The sequence below is a fragment of the Microcaecilia unicolor genome, chromosome 8 (genome assembly GCF_901765095.1).
Source record: "Microcaecilia unicolor chromosome 8, aMicUni1.1, whole genome shotgun sequence".
Lineage (NCBI taxonomy): Eukaryota > Metazoa > Chordata > Amphibia > Gymnophiona > Siphonopidae > Microcaecilia > Microcaecilia unicolor.
The window spans coordinates 194,643,915-194,660,923 of record NC_044038.1 but is presented as its reverse complement, the minus strand read 5'-3'; the positions used below and the strand labels follow the sequence as shown (position 1 = coordinate 194,660,923).

The window sequence follows — 17,009 nt, the reverse complement described above, 5'->3', positions numbered from 1 at the left end:
AACTCCAAAGGGGAGGCGGGCGGGTTGGTGAGAACAATCAGCCTGCTGTCCGCGGAGAATACCTGCTACAGGTAAGTATCTTCGCTTTCTCCGAGGACAAGCAGGCTGCTTGTTCTCACATGTGGGGTATTCCCTAGCCCCCAGGCTCACTCAAAACAACAAAGAAGGTCAATTGGGCCTCGCAACGGTGAGGACATAAAAGAATCGACCTACGAAGGAACATCTAACTGAGAGTGCAGCCTGGAACAGAACAAAAATGGGCCTAGGGGGGTGGAGTTAGATTCTAAACCCCAAACAGATTCTGCAACACCGACTGCTCAAATCGACTGTCGCGTTGGGAATCCTGCTGAAGGCAGTAATGAGATATGAATGTGTGTACTGATGACCACGTCGCAGCCTTGCAAACCTCTTCAATAGTGGCTGACTTCAATTGGGCCACTGACGCTGCCATGGCTCTAATACTATGAGCCATGACATGACCCTCAAGGGCGTAAGTGAAGGAAATGCAATCTGCTATGCAATTGGAAAGGGTGCGTTTCTCGACAGCAACTCCCCTTCTGTAGGGATCAAAAGAAACAAACATTTGAGCAGACTGTCTGAAGGGGCTTGTCCGCTCCACATAGAAGGCCAATGCTATCTTGCAGTCCAATGTGTGCAACTGACGTTCAGCAGGGTGGGTTTGAGGACGGGGAAAAAATGTTGGCAAGACAACTGACTGGTTCAGATGGAACTCCGACACCACCTTTGACAAGAACTTAGGGTGCGCGCGGAGGACTACTCTATTATGATGAAACTTAGTATAGGGAGCATGGGCTACCAAGGCTTGAAGCTCACTGACTCTACGAGCTGAAGTAACAGCCACCAAGAAAATGACCCTCCAGGTCGAATACTTCAGATGGCAGGAATTCAGTGGCTCAAAAGGAGGTTTCATCAGCTGGGTGAGAACGACGTTGAGATCCCATTACACTGGTGGAGGTTTGACAGGGGGCTTTGACAAAAGCAAACCTCTCATGAAGCGAACAACTAAAGGCTGTCCAGAGATAGGCTTACCCTCTACACGATAATGAAAAGCACTAATTGCACTAAAATGAACTCTTACGGAGTTGGTCTTAAGACCAGACTCTGACAAGTGTAGAAGGTATTCAAGCAGGGTCTGTGTAGGACAAGAGTGAGGATCTAGGGCCTTGCTGTCACACCAGACAGCAAACCTCCTCCATTTAAAAGAATAACACCTCTTCATGGAATCTTTCCTGGAAGCAAGCAAGACTCAGGAGACACCTTCAGAAAGACCCAAGGAGGCGAAGTCTACGCCCTCAACATCCAGGCCGTGAGAGCCAGAGACTGGAGGTTGAGATGCAGAAGCGCCCTCCAGAAGAAGAGGGAACCAAATCTGACACTGCCAAAAGGGCGCAATCAGAATCATGGTCCCGCAGTCTTGCTTGAGTTTCAACGAAGTCTTCCCCACCAGAGGTATGGGAGGATACGCATATAGAAGGCCGTTCCCCCAATGCAGGAGAAAGGCATCTGACGCTAGTCTTTTGTGGGCCTGAAGTCTGGAACAGAACTGAGGGACCTTGTGATTGAACTGAGTGGCAAAAAGATCCATCGAGGGGGTGCCCCACGCTCGGAAGATCTTGCGGACTACGCCCGAGTTGAGCGACCACTCGTGAGGTTGCATTATCCTGCTCAATCTGTCGGCCAGACTGTTGTTTACGCCGGGCAGATACGTGGCTTGGAGAAGCATGCCATGCTGGTGCGCCCAGAGCCACATCTGGACAGCTTCCCGACACAGGGGGCGAGATCCGGTGCCCCTCTGCTTGTTGATGTAGTACATGGCAACCTGGTTGTCTGTCTGAATTTGGATAATTTGGTGGGACAGCCGATCTCTGAAAGCCTTTAGAGCATTCCAGACCGCTCGCAACTCCAGGAGATTGATCTGAAGACCCGATTCCTGGAGGGACCAAGCTCCCTGGGTATGAAGCCCATCTACATGTGCTCCTCACCCCAGGAGGGATGCATCCATCATCAGCACTTTTTGTGGCTGAGGAATTTGAAAAGGACGTCCCAAGGTCAAATTGGATCGAATCGTCCACCAGCAAAGGGAATTGTGAAAGTCGGTGGACAGCTGGGTCACATCCTCTAGATTCCCTGCAGCTTGATACCACTGGGAAGCTAGGGTTCATTGAGCCGATCTCATATGAAGACGAGCCATGGGAGTTACATGAACCGTGGAGGCCATATGCCCTAGAAGCCTCAACATCTGCCAAGCTGTGATCTGCTGAGACGCTCTGGCCATGGAAACAAGAGATAGAAAGTTGTCTGCCCTCGCCTCAGGGAGATAGGCATGAGCCGCCTGTGAGTCCAGCAGAGATCCTGTGAATTCTAGAAGATGGGACTTTGGATAATTTAGAACTAACCTTAGTAGCTCCAGGAGTTGAATAGTCATCTGCACGGACTGTAGAGCTCATATCTCTGAGGTGATCTTTACCAGCCAATCGTCGAGGTAAGGGAACACATGCACCCCCTATCTGATTAGCGACGCTGCAACCACCGCCAGGCATTTTGTAAACACCCTTGGCGCAGACGTGAGACCAAAGGGCAACACACAGTACTGGAAGTGCTGTGTTCCCAGACAGAATCGAAGATACTTCCTGTGAGCAGGAAGTATCGGGATGTGTGTATAAGCATCCTTTAAGTCCAGAGAGCATAGCCAATCGTTTTCCTGAATCAAGGGAAGAAGGGTGCCCAGGGAAACCATCCTGAACTTTTCTCGGACCAGGAATTTGTTCAGGGTCCTTAGTTCTAGGATGGGACGCATCCCTCGTTTTCTTTTGCACAAGGAAGTACCTGGAATAGAATCCCAGCCCTTCTTGCCCGGGTGGAACGGGCTCAACCGCATTGGCGCTGATAAGGGCGGAGAGTTCCTCTGCAAGTATCTGCCTGTGCTGGAAGCTGAAGGACTGAGCTCCCAGTGGGCAATTTGGAGGTCTGGAGATCAAATTGAGGGAGTACCCTGACCGGACTATTTGAAGAACCCACCGGTCGGAGGTTATGAGAGGCCACCATTGGTGAAAATATTTTAACCCCCAACCGGAAGATCGTCCGGCACAGGTACTTTTATGGCGGCTATGCTCAGCTCGAGCCAGTCAAAAGCCTGTCCCCTGCTTTTGCTGGGGAGCTGCAGGGACCTGTCTGGGCGCACGCTGTTGACGTGAATGAGCGCGCTGGGATTGAGCCTGAGAAGGCTGTTGGGAAGAAGGATTGTACCTACGCTTATTGTAAGCATAGGTAGCAGTCCTCCTTCCCCTGAAAAACCTTCTACCTGTTGAGGTAGATGCTGAAGGCGTCCGGTGGGAGAGTTTGTCGAGGGCGGTTTCCCGCTGGTGGAGCTGCTCTACTACCTGCTCGACTTTCTTGCCAAAAATATTATGCCCCCCCGGCAAGGAACATCCGCAAGCCGCTGCTGGGTCTGATTGTCCAGGTCAGAGGCACGCAGCCATGAGAGTCTGCGCATCACTATACCTTGAGCAGCGGATCTGGATGCAACATCAAAAGTATCGTAAATACCCATGGACAGGAATTTGTGACACGCCTTCAGCTGCCTGACCACCTCCTGAAAAGGCCTGGCGTGGTCCACAGAGAGCTTATCCACCAAGTCCGCCAGTTGCTTCACATTGTTCCGCATGTGAATGCTCGTGTAGAGCTAGTAAGACTGAATTCTGGACATGAGCATAGAGGACTCATAGGCCTTCCTCCCAAAAGAGTCCAGAGTTCTAGATTTCCGTCCCGGGGGCACTGAGGCGAAATCTCTAGAACTCCTGGCTCTCTTGAGAGCGGAATCCATCATAGTGTCGTGAAGTAACTGCGTCCTCATCAACTCAGGTTCTCCGTGAATCCGATATTGGGACTCAGCTTTTTTGGGAATGGTGGGATTAGTTAGCGGTTTCATCCAGTTCCTAAGCAATGTCTCTTTAAGGACATTATGTAAAGGGACAGTGGACGACTCCTTAGGTGGCGAAGGATAGTCAAGGACCTCGAGCATCTCAGTCCTGGGCTCATCCACAGACACCGCAGGGAAGGGAATGCCCACAGACATTTCCCGGACAAATGAAGAGAAAGAAAAACTCTCCGGGGGACAAAGCTTTCTTTCTGGGGAAGGAGTAGGATCAGAGGGAAGACCACAAGACTCCTCAGAAGAGAAATATCTGGGATCCTCCTCTTCCTCCCACGAGGCATCCTCCTCGGTATCAAACAATAGTTCTCTGACTACTGTCCGAAACTGGGCCCGCCTCGACGCCGAGGAACCACGTCCTCGATGATGATGTCGAGAGGTCGACTCCTGTGCCAACGGCGATGACGCTCCCTCCAGCGATGTCGACGGGGAGTCGACCTGGGTAGCACCCGACGCCGATACCGCAAGCGGTACCGGCGTCGGAGACCGCACCACAGGCACCGAGCCAGTCGCCACTTCCATCAACGGTACCAAGGGCGCAAGCACCCCCGGTACCGGAACAGACTGATGCAGCAGCCCTTCTAGGAGACCTGGGAGAATGGCTCGGATGCACTCGTCCAGAGTCTCTGCCGGGAAAGGCTGTGGGGCCTGTGCAGGAGTCGGAGGCAGAATCTGCAAAGGGTGAGAAGGCGGTACTGGGCTGTCTGAAGACCGACGCACCGACACCTCTTGAATGGAGGGTGAGTGGTCCTCCTGGCGCTGACGCTTCACGGGTGCGGAATCTTTCGATGCCCCAGAGCTCCCAGTACCGTGTCTGGAAGGAGACCGATGGCGATGCTTCTTAGCCTTCGCTCAAGGCACGGCATCGATACTCCTCGGTACCAACGAGGAAGACGTGGAATCCACACACCTCCTCGGGGTCGGCTCTGAAAGAGGTCGGTTCCGATGGGCCTGCACAGCATGAGCCGTCGAGACAAGTGGAGACCCACTCGATGGCTCACTGCTCCCAGTGTGTGGTGGTCTCCGGACAGCCATTACCTGTGCTTCTGATGTCGATGCCATCTCCGGTGCCGACATCGAAGCTGCCGACATCGATACCGATGTCGACGCCGAAGTCCCAGGCAAAGAGAAATATCTGGGATCCTCCTCTTCCTCCCACGAGGCATCCTCCTCGGTATCAAACAATAGTTCTCTGACTACTGTCCGAAACTGGGCCCGCCTCGACGCCGAGGAACCACGTCCTCGATGACGATGTCGAGAAGTCGACTCCTGTGCCAGCGGCGATGAAGCTCCCTCCAGCGATGTCGACGGGGAGTCGACCTGGGTAGCACCCGACGCCGATACCGCAAGCGGTACCGGCGTCGGAGACTGCACCACAGGCACAGAGCCAGTCGCCACTTCCATCAACGGTACCAAGGGCGCAAGCACCCCCAGTACCGGAACAGACTGACGCAGCAGCCCTTCTAGGAGACCTGGGAGAATGGCTCGGATGCGTTCGTCCAGAGTCTCTACCGGGAAAGGCTGTGGGGCCGGTGCAGGAGTCGGAGGCAGAATCTGCAAAGGGTGAGAAGGCGGTACTGGGCTGTCTGAAGACCGACGCACCGACACCTCTTGAATGGAGGGTGAGTGGTCCTCCTGGCGCTGACGCTTCACGGGTGCGGAATCTTTCGATGCCCCAGAGCTCCCAGTACCGTGTCTGGAAGGAGACCGATGGCGATGCTTCTTAGCCTTCGCTCAAGGCACGGCATCGATACTCCTCGGTACCGACGAGGAGGACGTGGAATCCACACACCTCCTCGGGGTCGGCTCTGAAAGAGGTCGATTCCGATGGGCCTGCACAGCATGAGCCGTCGAGACAAGTGGAGACCCACTCGATGGCTCACTGCTCCCAGTGTGTGGTGGTCTCCGGACAGCCATTACCTGTGCTTCTGATGTCGATGCCATCTCTGGTGCCGACATCGACGCTGCCGACATCGATACCGATGTCGACGCCAAAGTCCCAGGCAAAGCTCCAAACAGACGGTCCCCGCTGAGCTAGTCTCAACGCCTGTGCCCGCTTTTTAAGGATAAGACACAGCTTACACGCGTCTGGGCGATGGTCGGGCCCAAGGCAATGGATACACCAAGAGTGGGGATCGGTACCTGAGATTGCCCGGTTGCATCGACCGCACTTCTTGAAGCCGCTGGGAATCCTCGATGTCATGGACGGAAAAATAGCAGCGGCAAAGTCAAAGTTCTCGATGGTGCCAAAAAGAAGGGCACAAAAAAGAGAAACGCATACGTGCGGCCTAAGAAGAGGGCTGCGATGGGAACGAAAGGAAACTTAAGAGGGAAAAACCTAAGAAATAAGGATTTTTTAAACTTTTAAAATTTTTTAAAAGGAACAGCTCCACAGAGCAAAAAACGAAAGAAAAAAAGTGGAAAAAAGACTGCGAAACAAAGGCTCTTTTCAGGGGCACATGGAAAGAGACCGCAGGCAGTCTCTCCCTTACTGTGGAAAGAAAAGAACTGTTGGGACTCTCACGCAACAGGTGGGAAGATGGCTGCGCCTGCGCGTTCTCGAAGGCTCTAGCAAGCTTTGTTGCTAGGAAGATTTCCGCTTGGGGGGGCTGCCGTGGACGTCACCCAGTCGTGAGAACAAGCAGCCTGCTTGTCCTTGGAGAAACCACACTTTTTTGATACCCCAGAGGCTGTGAAAGACTTTGTTAAGCAGCTACCAGCGACATCCGGAAGGCCGAACAACTGAGCAATTGGGGCTAATGAGGTTCAGATTACCTATGGATAATTCTTGAGGCCATCTTAAACACAGGATGTAGTGGTTAATATCGGGGACTCTCCCATTTAGTTGTGGAATACATGTGTGTGTTTTTTTGTTTAATGCTGTATGAGGTAGGCAAGAAAGACTGTCCTATGCTACAGATATCGTCTTTGTGGGCGATTAAATAGCTCGGGCAAGGACCTGTGATGCCTTGAACACCTGGTAGAGTGATCAGTCAATTAGATGAGACTACTGGGACATACTTGAACTTTGGCTATGGGTAGAAAAGACTATATAGCTTTAAAATTTGGACTTCCCTTTTGTTGTTGGGTTTTTCTTGTGTTTTTTTTTAATGCATTTGTGAGGGTTGTATGAGGGGGAAGGATGCTTGTGACACATGTAACCTCGGGCCCAAGAGTGCACTGTCAAATAGTATGAAGAGCCTAATGGGCTAGGAGAGAATTATGATTGTCGGGCAGGGAAAAATGTCCTATTTCAAGGTCTCAACCTTTTGGGATGAGTAAAGAGCTTGGGAATAGACTTGTGACGCCATAAATGTGTGATAGAATGACTATGTTTGAGAATGGGTCTGGGGTAGGGAGTGTTATACTGCTTTAAAGTTCATATTTCCTCTTTATTTAAAATTATTTTGTTGTCTTCTGCTCTTGTATGTGTGAACAAGTAGGGAGGGGAGAGATAGGATGCACACTTAATTTGGAATGATGTGGGGGTTTATTGTAATTAAGCCTGGCGGAGGGTTTAGGGAAGGGGGGGGGGGGGGTAGTCTCATGGTGATCTCATAAGTACTAGTTCATGTCCAGGAGGGAGGGCATGGGGGGAGAGAGAGGGAGGGTTTTTGGGTAAGTGGGCTTTTTTTTTTAAACTTTGTGATCTTTTGGATGCTGAGGAGTAGGGGGTTTTTGGAACTCTGTGAAGCAAGTTTTTTAGGTCTAGTGGGAACATCAGGGGTAGAGAGGTGGTCTGCAAATCTTTTTTCATGGTGGAGGGGGGACCGAAGGCTGGGACAGTCTGCCCTCGTTCATATAAGCTCTTGGGCATGTAGGTTTGCTGCCTTTAGGGTTGTGCTCGATGCCACTTAAGTTTATGTCCTGGAATGTCAATGGAGTAACCTCTCCCATCAAGAGGCAAAAATTGTTACAAGTATTAAACCACCACAAGACAGATGTGACTTTTTTTTACAAGAAACTCATTTGTCTACATCAGAGCATGGGAATTTAATAAGTGGTGGGTTGGGGAATTACTAGAAGCACCGGCAAAAGAACGCAAAGCTGGGGTTATGATGCTTTTTTGGAAGACACTGGATGTACAAATTTGGAGATGCTGGAGGGCAGCTTCCGGCAGATAGCTTATCGCCCTGGTTACTATAAATAAACAAGTTACCGTTATGTAATGTTTATGCCGCTAATTGAGTCACTAATCCACATTATTGACCCCAGCAGCAGGGTGTTCCAGTCATCATGGGAGGAGATTTCAATATAGTCCATGATCCAGAGCTTGACAGTTCTGGTTCTTGGTCGGAAGGGAAACGGCTGCTGTGAGGGATTTCACTACTTTGCCCGGCCCTGGACCTGTTAGATATTTGGAGGACACTTCACCCAGGGGAGCAGGATTACACGCATCTGTCTACAGCACAAGCCTCCCAATCCAGAATAGACTGTTGGCTTTTCTCAGAAACTAATTTTGGGAAGGTTCAGGATGCAGGCATAGGACCCTACGAAGTTTCTGACCATGTGATGGTTTCATGTGTAGTGTCTGTAGGACCCCAGACAGAATATTCATACCATTGGAGGTTTCATACTTCCCTGTACTAGGATGCGACTTTTCAACAGTACATAGTTCAAAGTGGGAAGATTATCAAGTAACGAATGGGGTGCATAGGGAAGACCCGGAGTTGTACTGGGAGGCCGCGAAAGCAGTGTTAAGGGGGTCAATAATAGCCTATACGAGCGGGGGAGGAAGTGACGTTACCATCTAAAATGGAGGCTTAAACAAGAGGCTCCGTTGGGGCTATGTGGTATCCAGCGATTCAGCAGGCACTGACAGGCTATTAGGTGTGGATTGAAGGGTGAGAAGGTGTGAGATTGTGCAGCTGAGGATAAATGAGCTGTGAAGAAGGGACAGAGAGCGGAGAGAGCAGCAGATGAAAGTTCCTTCTCTCCTACCTGGTGGGGGTCGGACAGGCTCTGCTTCAGGAGAAGGCGGGAAGCAGCGTGAGCTAACACTGAGCCAGGACATCTGTGTTACGAGGGATTCCTGGGCTGCTGAGAGACAGGGGGCTCATGTGAAGATTTCAGCACATTTGGAGAATATCGTGGAGGACACAGAGAGCTGCAGCTGCCTGTCGGGAGCCCAGTACAGTATTTGCCCAGGAGTCTCTTATGTGAAGGGCTGCATTCCTCGCTATCTCAGGAGCCCTGTGATCTGTGAGTTTCATACATTGTGTCTCCCTTCTTTGCTATGAAGTGACTGTGTGGAGGAGGGTTGACTGACAGGATCTTTTGCACCGCTGTAACAGGCAGACTTGGAGAATAAAAGCAGTTTATGTACTGGGATTGAGCTCACGCTGTGATAATTAACTGCTAGCCTGCAGCATATGATACATCTTTAAGGAAGAAAGTGAGTTGTCGGAGTGGTGACATGTGACATTGGAAGCTAACTCCTGACCCGGTATCTGCAGGATAATTTTGTTTGGATTAAAAAACGGATTGCTGGGAGGAAATGACGTCACGATCCAAGGTGGCGGTCTGAACGAGGAGCTCTGCCGGGGCTGATAGTTGTTGGCACTACAAACTTGCTCATACAGTGAGGGACAGATCAAGAATGACAGAGAGTACGCCTCCAGGCTATGCCACCAAAAAAAACCCTTGAGCGATTCCAATATACACCGGAGCGTCGCGAAAAAGTGAACGAAGAGAGAGTGGGGCCAGAGCTGCGAGGATCCAAGATGGCGACTGCACATGCCCCACAGGAACACACGGTATGGAGCGAGGAACACGCAGAGGCTGCAAGTATGTTGCAATCGGACGTAGCAGGGCTGCTTCAAGACTTAAAATCTGACTTCACGGGGATTCGATTAGATGTTCAAAACACCCTCAAAGACATCAGAGCGGAGATGCATGAATTGGGGTCCCGAGTGGGCGAAGTAGAAGGGGGGATGGTGACCCTTCAATCGGAGGTGGACTCTATGCGGAGGAAGGCAACTGAGGAACAGGAGGAGTTGGGCCGGCTCAGGGAGCAAACTGAAGACCTAGAGAATAGGTCTCGGCGGAACAATTTAAGATTTAAAGGTATCCCTGGGCTAGATATTTTTTCCAACTGTGAGGCTGTTATAAAAGAACTATGCCAGCATATTTTGGCCTCGGGGTTGGACACCCACCCCCCGGAGATACGCATTCAACGTGCACATCAAGCACAGGGACCCCGCAGAGATTCAAACCCGAGGGATATGGTTGTCTGCTTTCCAGACTTCCCCATAAAAGAACTAATCATGAAACAGGCCCGGTTGAGCAAAGAAATTACCTGGAAGAATTACAAAATAGGGGTCTTTCAGGATTTGGCACCACAACGCTGATGAAGCGTGGATCATTCAGAGAAGTTACTGGATTTATGCGTACTAAGGGGATCAGATACAGATGGTTGTTCCCCTTTGCAGTTTGGATTACAGTAGACGGGAAATCCCGCAAGGTTACAATGCTGGAGGAAGCGTGGTCGGCGTTGTGGGCCATGGGATGTCAAGATGTACAGGTGCAGAATCAGGAATCGCGAACTCAAGCGGCTCCTAGGAGAGATTCAGCGTGGCAAGTGGTGGTGGAGCGAGGAAAGAAGAGGGACAAGCAGGCTTCCTAAAGTGGGGTCTGCTGAGACATTATGGACACATGGATTGTTACCGCTTTGCTACACTGGACAATAGAGCAAACCTGGACTCGAAAGGACAGCTGGTTAGCATACTTGATGTGCAGTTTGGGGCAAGTCACTTAGTTGCTTTGAGAGTAATCGCTTTAACAGGTGGAACTGTGCTACCCAAATTGGAGTGCGTCACGAGCGGCTGTTATACCTAATAGTGGTGTTGACTTCAAGCTGAACTGCTGAGGCTGGAGAGGAAGAGAGTGGAAGATCTGGTTTGCCAGAACGATGGGATGTTTCTGGGAGAGGAAGACATCCGGACTGTTTGAGTGGCTCAGAAAGCACACATAGGACTTGTGCTGGCGCAGTTTGATGTTAGACAAGAGAGTTTTTGGGGGGAGGAAATAGAGGGTTAGAGTTGGGTAAGGAACAGACACGGGTAGGGGGGGATAGCCTGTGTTTAAGGGTTATAAGAGGAATGGGGAGGGGAGTTTGTCTAATGATATATATGATCAAAGCCTCTGGAAACGTATGTTACTTTTCCTACTATGGCTGATCTTCTGGACCAAAGATCGGCAAAGGGAGGGGGGGAGGAGAGGTGGGGTTGGGAGAGGGGAGGAGGGAAAGGGAAAAGGGGAGGGGTGAAGATGAGGGAAGACGGGGGAAGGCGGGAGGGATCTGGGGAAACACTAACAGTAGGGTCCTGGAATGTGAATGGGCTTCACCATCAGGGGAAGCGGGGCCGAGTGTTTAAGGAATTGAATAGGTTAAAATGGGATGTGACGATAATGCAAGAGACACATCTAAGACCGAGAGACACGCATTTATTGCGGCGCCGGCCCTTTAGAGAAGTACTGGTACATCAGGGACGGGAGGCCAGAAAGGTTGGGGGAGTAGCTATAATGGTGCGGCACACCTGTGGGCTAAGCATACAAGAAGAATTTCGGGACTCGAGTGGCCGATGTTTGGGGATTAGGGGACTTCTACAAGGTAAGGAGAGCACATTTATTAATAGCCTGTACGAGCTTCAAGAAAAAGGCTAGAGATAAGGAGATCCTTCGGTCAGGACATCAGGTGAAAGAGGAGCGGAAAGGGCTTGGAAGTAAACCAACTGCACAACAGCAGACACAATTGTTGGCTACGCAGACTGCGCTTAATGAGTTGCTACATGAACGCACAGTAAAATCACTACTTTATTTTAAATACAAACTTTTCTTGCATGGCAACAAGCAAGGTAAATTGTTAGCCAATTTGGAACAACAGAAACTGGGTCTGCAGTTGATACGGCAGATGGGGGGGGGGGGGGGGGGGTTCTTTGGTGCGCACGAATAAGGAGATAGTTGAAGTATTTAAAGCATATTATCAACAACTTTATGCCGGGGCGTTGGGGGGAGGAAGGGAGGGACCTGGCACCACCAGGTATGCACCACAAATTCCCATTCAAGGACCTCAACACTCCTCTCCAGGCTCAATTGGACCCGCAAGGACTCCAGGGCTGGAACTCCAGAGCTGCACAATTATGACCCTCCACCTGCTAGATACAGAGAATACCGAGGTTGAAATGGCTGCACATGACTACATATAGCAGACCTCTGAAATTCTCTCTATCACCACCTGCTAGTAGGAGGACATAACCCACAAGTTTCTGGATTGATCTGTGGGACGTTATGGAAGTTAAGTGATTTTTTATTATCAGCTGCCGTGTGCGAACAACATGATTTTTAATAAATTCTTAATATATAATAATGAAACGTTAAAAAGCAATAAGTTCAGAACATGAGGTTTTTGACCAATGATAAGAATCATTATCCCAGTGAAAGACGCTGAATAATGTGTAGGCGTTTGGGTGGTTGAGGTCTTTTCCTCGTTTTACATTCATGTTTTATGTACGAGTTTGGCTGGGTTCAATTATATGTGCTACCACTAAGAAAGACTTTTTGAATACCAACAATTCTCCACTTTCAGTGGATTACTTTATAAAGACACATAGGGGCTCATTTTCAAAGAACTTAGACTTACAAAGTTCCATAGGTTACAATGAACTCTGTAAGTCTAAGTGCTTTGAAAATATGCCTCATAGGCACTTATGTGTCTTTATAAAATGAAATCCAACTATACTCAGACCTAGAAGAATTCTTTAGAAAAATGCGCCTTAAAACACATTTCTATAATAAAGGGACACCAAACAGATCGGAATACAGTCTTAAACAAAAGAACACTTATTTCACCCCACAAGAGGGACAAAACTACAAGCTGGATAATTACATAGAAAGTTTCAGACAGAGGGTGAAATCCCAACTTTCCAACAAACAAAAGAGAATCCTGTACAATCTTACCCCACCTGAAAGAGTGGCCATAAGAACCCTACAAACTAACGAACGCATTATCATCAAACCCGCAGACAAAGTAGGCGCAGGTAATTATGGACATACAAAAATACATTGAAGAGGGGCACAGACAGCTCTCACACAATAAATACTACAGGAAACTAACTGAGGACCCCACACAGGATTACACAAAACAGCTGAAAGACCTTATCAAAACATTTCCTACACAAGCGCAACCTCACCTGAAGAAACTCATACCAAACCAGCCTTCTATGGGCACATTCTACATGCTACCCAAGATCCACAAACCGGGAAACCCTGGCAGACCAATCATATCAGGTATTGGCACACTCACAGAAGAAATATCTGGATTCATAGAGGGAATTCTGAAACCTCTCGTACACAAAACTAACAGCTTCATACAAGACACCACAGACTTTCTGAATAAATTGAAAAATATCAAGCAACTACCACCTAACATCCTTCTGGTCACGATGGATATAGAATCACTATACAGCAACATTCCACATGCGCATGGCATAGCTGCATGTGGAAGACTCCTAAAAAAATCCACACTGGACCATCAATACTCACCAGAAACTATTACAAAATTAATCAAATTCATTTTAACTCACAACTACTTCCGCTTTAACAATGATATCTATCTACAAATAATGGGCACTGTGATGGGCACCAGGACAGCACCCCAATATGCCAACCTTTTTATGGCTGAGCTGGAAGAGACATTTCTGAATACACACCAGACCAAACCTCTAAAATACTACTGGTACATCGATGACATTTTTACGATTTGGACGGAGGGTGAAGAAACTCTGAAACAATTTTATTCTGCCTTCAATACATACCATCCTACAATCAGATTCAAAATTGACTACTCCCCAGAAAAAGTCAATTTTTTGGTCACCATGGTCTCAATCAGTGATGGCTGTATACAAACATCTATATACAAGAAAACACACTGAGCCCGCAAAAAGGTGGGAAAATGTGGGATACAAATGCAATAAAATAAATAAATAAATAAATAACCCACAGACAGATGCAGCTACCTCCACAACTCCAGCTTCCATCCTTCACATACAAAAAGATCCATCATTTACAGCCAAGCCACAAGATACCACCGTATCTGCTCTGACCCAGGGGACAGAGACAGACACCTTAAAAGCCTGACTGCATCCTTCAAACAGAAAGGCTACAACCCCAAAATAATCTCCAAGAATATTGCCTCCTCCCTCAAAACACCCAGGGAGAATCTGCTACAGTACAAGGAGAAAAAATCCACAGACAGAATCCCCCTTGTAGTGACATACAATCCAGAGCTGGAAAAACTGAGGAAAATCATAAGAGATCTACAACCTATACTCCAGGAGGATGAATTACTGAAAGAGATATTCCCATCCCCACCAGTACTGGCCTTCCGACAGCCACCCAACTTAAAACACAAGCTAATCAGAAGTAAACTTCCATCACAGACTGAAAAGGAACAGAAGGGTACACGTCCCTGTAATTTATCCAGTTGCAAACTATGCCAAAATATTTCACAAGACCCCACAGTTATCCACAAAGAAAAGATATTCAACATAAAGGAATCTTTCACTTGCTCATCTTCCAATGTGGTATATATCATTCAGTGTAAAAAATGTAACGAAGGGTGCTATATTGGAGAAACAGGCCAGATGCTTAAGACAAGATTCAATTTACATAGACATCACATGAACAATACAGCCAGTAGGGCCCCCACCCCGGTGGGACAGCACTTCACAGAACCAGGACACTGTACCAGTGATTTCACAGTGAGAATACTGAAAGGTAACTTTAAAACCATACAAGAACGTATGACCTTTAAAGTCAGAATGATTGAATATTTTAACACCCAACAGAAAGGACTTAACAAGGATCTGGGGTTCCTAGCCCATTATAAACCATAAAGCTGTATGTCTCTGTTGATCACCCCACCCCTCACCTATCCACACCCATCCTGTTAGAATATCAATGATATGCTTTGATGTCCCCATGCATACCTCCTACCCACCCCCATCCTCCCACCCTGTCAGACTGTCATAGTAATGCTTGAATGTTTTCACTTATATACACTGTCAGCTAGCACATTTGCTTATTTCCGATCTGACGAAGAAGGGCAACCTTCGAAAGCTAATCAAGAAATGTATTAAGTTATGTCCAATAAAAAAGGTATCATCTTATTTTCTTTTCCATGTTTTATTTTGTTTGATTTCTATTGATAACCTAAAATGGGCTAAAAATAAGTGCCTTCTCACCCTATGATGCTAGGCATCCTGTTATAAAATTGTCCTCCTCATGTGCAGATCTCACCAAAAGATGCTGTTACCTGTGGTCACACAGAAAGATGGCACCGTAATCATGGCAATGTCGAATGACTCTACCAACAGCCTGGTTCACAGCACGGGAGGCCTGTTGCCTGTACCACTCCTGTCCAGAGAGATACTACAGAGAGAAAAAAAAAAGTATTCAAAGCATTAAAAAAACAATCAGTACACCACAGCAGCTTTTCTTCTTACAAGCGGCATTGTGTCAGCCTCCCATACTTTGCTCATAGCATGTCAAGACTGTGGCTGATGGGTTTTACCACAGTAGGCCTACATGACTCTGAAATGTCTGTCTGCAGCATGCAGGTTAGTGCAGATTTTTAAAAATCTAAACATGTACATTTATACTTTCTCCCAGTTACATGTTTCAGCTACACATTCATTTGGACCTGGGATTGGAAAAAGGGAAGGGGGAAGGAAACAATTTTACTTACATCTCTAGCATTAAAAAGACCTCACAAATCATAACATTTCAGTTTTGTACCTCTGCTCCTTAGATGGCTGCTCTTGGACCTTTCTGTCTTGTGAAGTCCAGCATTTATGCATATAAGTAGTGGTGAAACTCTGCATTTATGTGCTCAAAGCATCAAACGATACTGCTCTTTTTTTCAGTGTGTTTTTTTTGCAAAATGTGCCACAAACTACATATGTATTTCTCACAGCTTTAGAGGTATGTTACAAAAGGCTTCATATGTCCTGCAAATTGTAAACATCTAGATTTGTAATCCCCTTTTTCTAACTAGATGACCTTTGCAAAAATGGAAGCAAAGGAGGAGTAGCTTAGTGGTTGGAACAGTGAGGTGAGAGCCAGTTCAAACCCTGCTTCTTCCACTGATGCTCCTTGTAACCTCGGATGAGTCTTCATTGCCTCAAGTACAGATTTAAATTGGAAGTTCTTTGGGTGGCAGGAAAATACCTACAGTACCTGAATATAACTGGTCTTGAACTACTACTGGAAAGGCATGGGCAAAAAAATAAATAAATACTACTACTTTAAAAAACAAAACAAAAAACCCCCAAAAAACAAAGGTTAATGACTAACCCGTGTTTGAGACCCATGTTTTGCTCTCATCTCATCCAAAAACTGCATCTTTAAAACAACTCGGGGATCCATTCGAGGGGGAAATGGGAGCCCTGTGATAATCACACCCCGTCCATTCACATCTGCGAAGTCCAGACCCTCACTTGCCTGCAAAGAGGAACAGCAAGAATGAGAGGGGGATGTGACAGGAGGGAGACTTGAGAGAGGGACCTGTCAGGAGGAAAACAGACAGAGAGTGGAAACTTGAGGGTGGGAAGTGTCAGGAAGGAGATAAAGCAGAAACACGAGACAAACTGTGAGCCTCCTTTCTCTAAAAAGGACAGCCCCTCTTCCTTCTGTTAAATAAACAGCCTCTGTCCTTCCCAGTGCTGTTACAGGATGAGTCTTCCTCTATATACAGTAACATAACATATTAACATAGTAAAAGATGGCAGATAAAGACCTGAATGGTCCATCCAGTCTGCCCAACAGTCACATTCATTATCAATTCAAGATGTAAAATCAACAATGAACGTGATATTATATACTTGATTATTGGTCTTTCTTTGATGTTTCTGGGACACAGACAATAGAAGTCCACCTGGATAACAGGACAGTTTCTTCTCCCTACCACCTCTTATAATGGGGACACAGTCTTCTTTCCTAATGTTACATCATCTTCCCTTGCATCCCTTCTCCGTTCTCAGATGAGACTCTTCATGCT

The 17,009-nt window shown here is 47.8% G+C and overlaps 1 protein-coding gene across 1 annotated transcript in view; it reads right to left on the bottom strand.

Moving 5' to 3' along the window:
* RTEL1 (regulator of telomere elongation helicase 1) overlaps positions 1-17,009 on the bottom strand; it is a 222,911-nt gene that overhangs the window by 57,553 nt on the left and 148,349 nt on the right. The window contains exons 23-24 of the mRNA XM_030213444.1: positions 16,307-16,453; positions 15,267-15,382 (exon numbers count right to left, since the gene is read on the bottom strand). Coding sequence (XP_030069304.1) covers positions 15,267-15,382; positions 16,307-16,453 — 263 coding nt within the window. The remainder of the gene's footprint in view (positions 1-15,266; positions 15,383-16,306; positions 16,454-17,009) is intronic.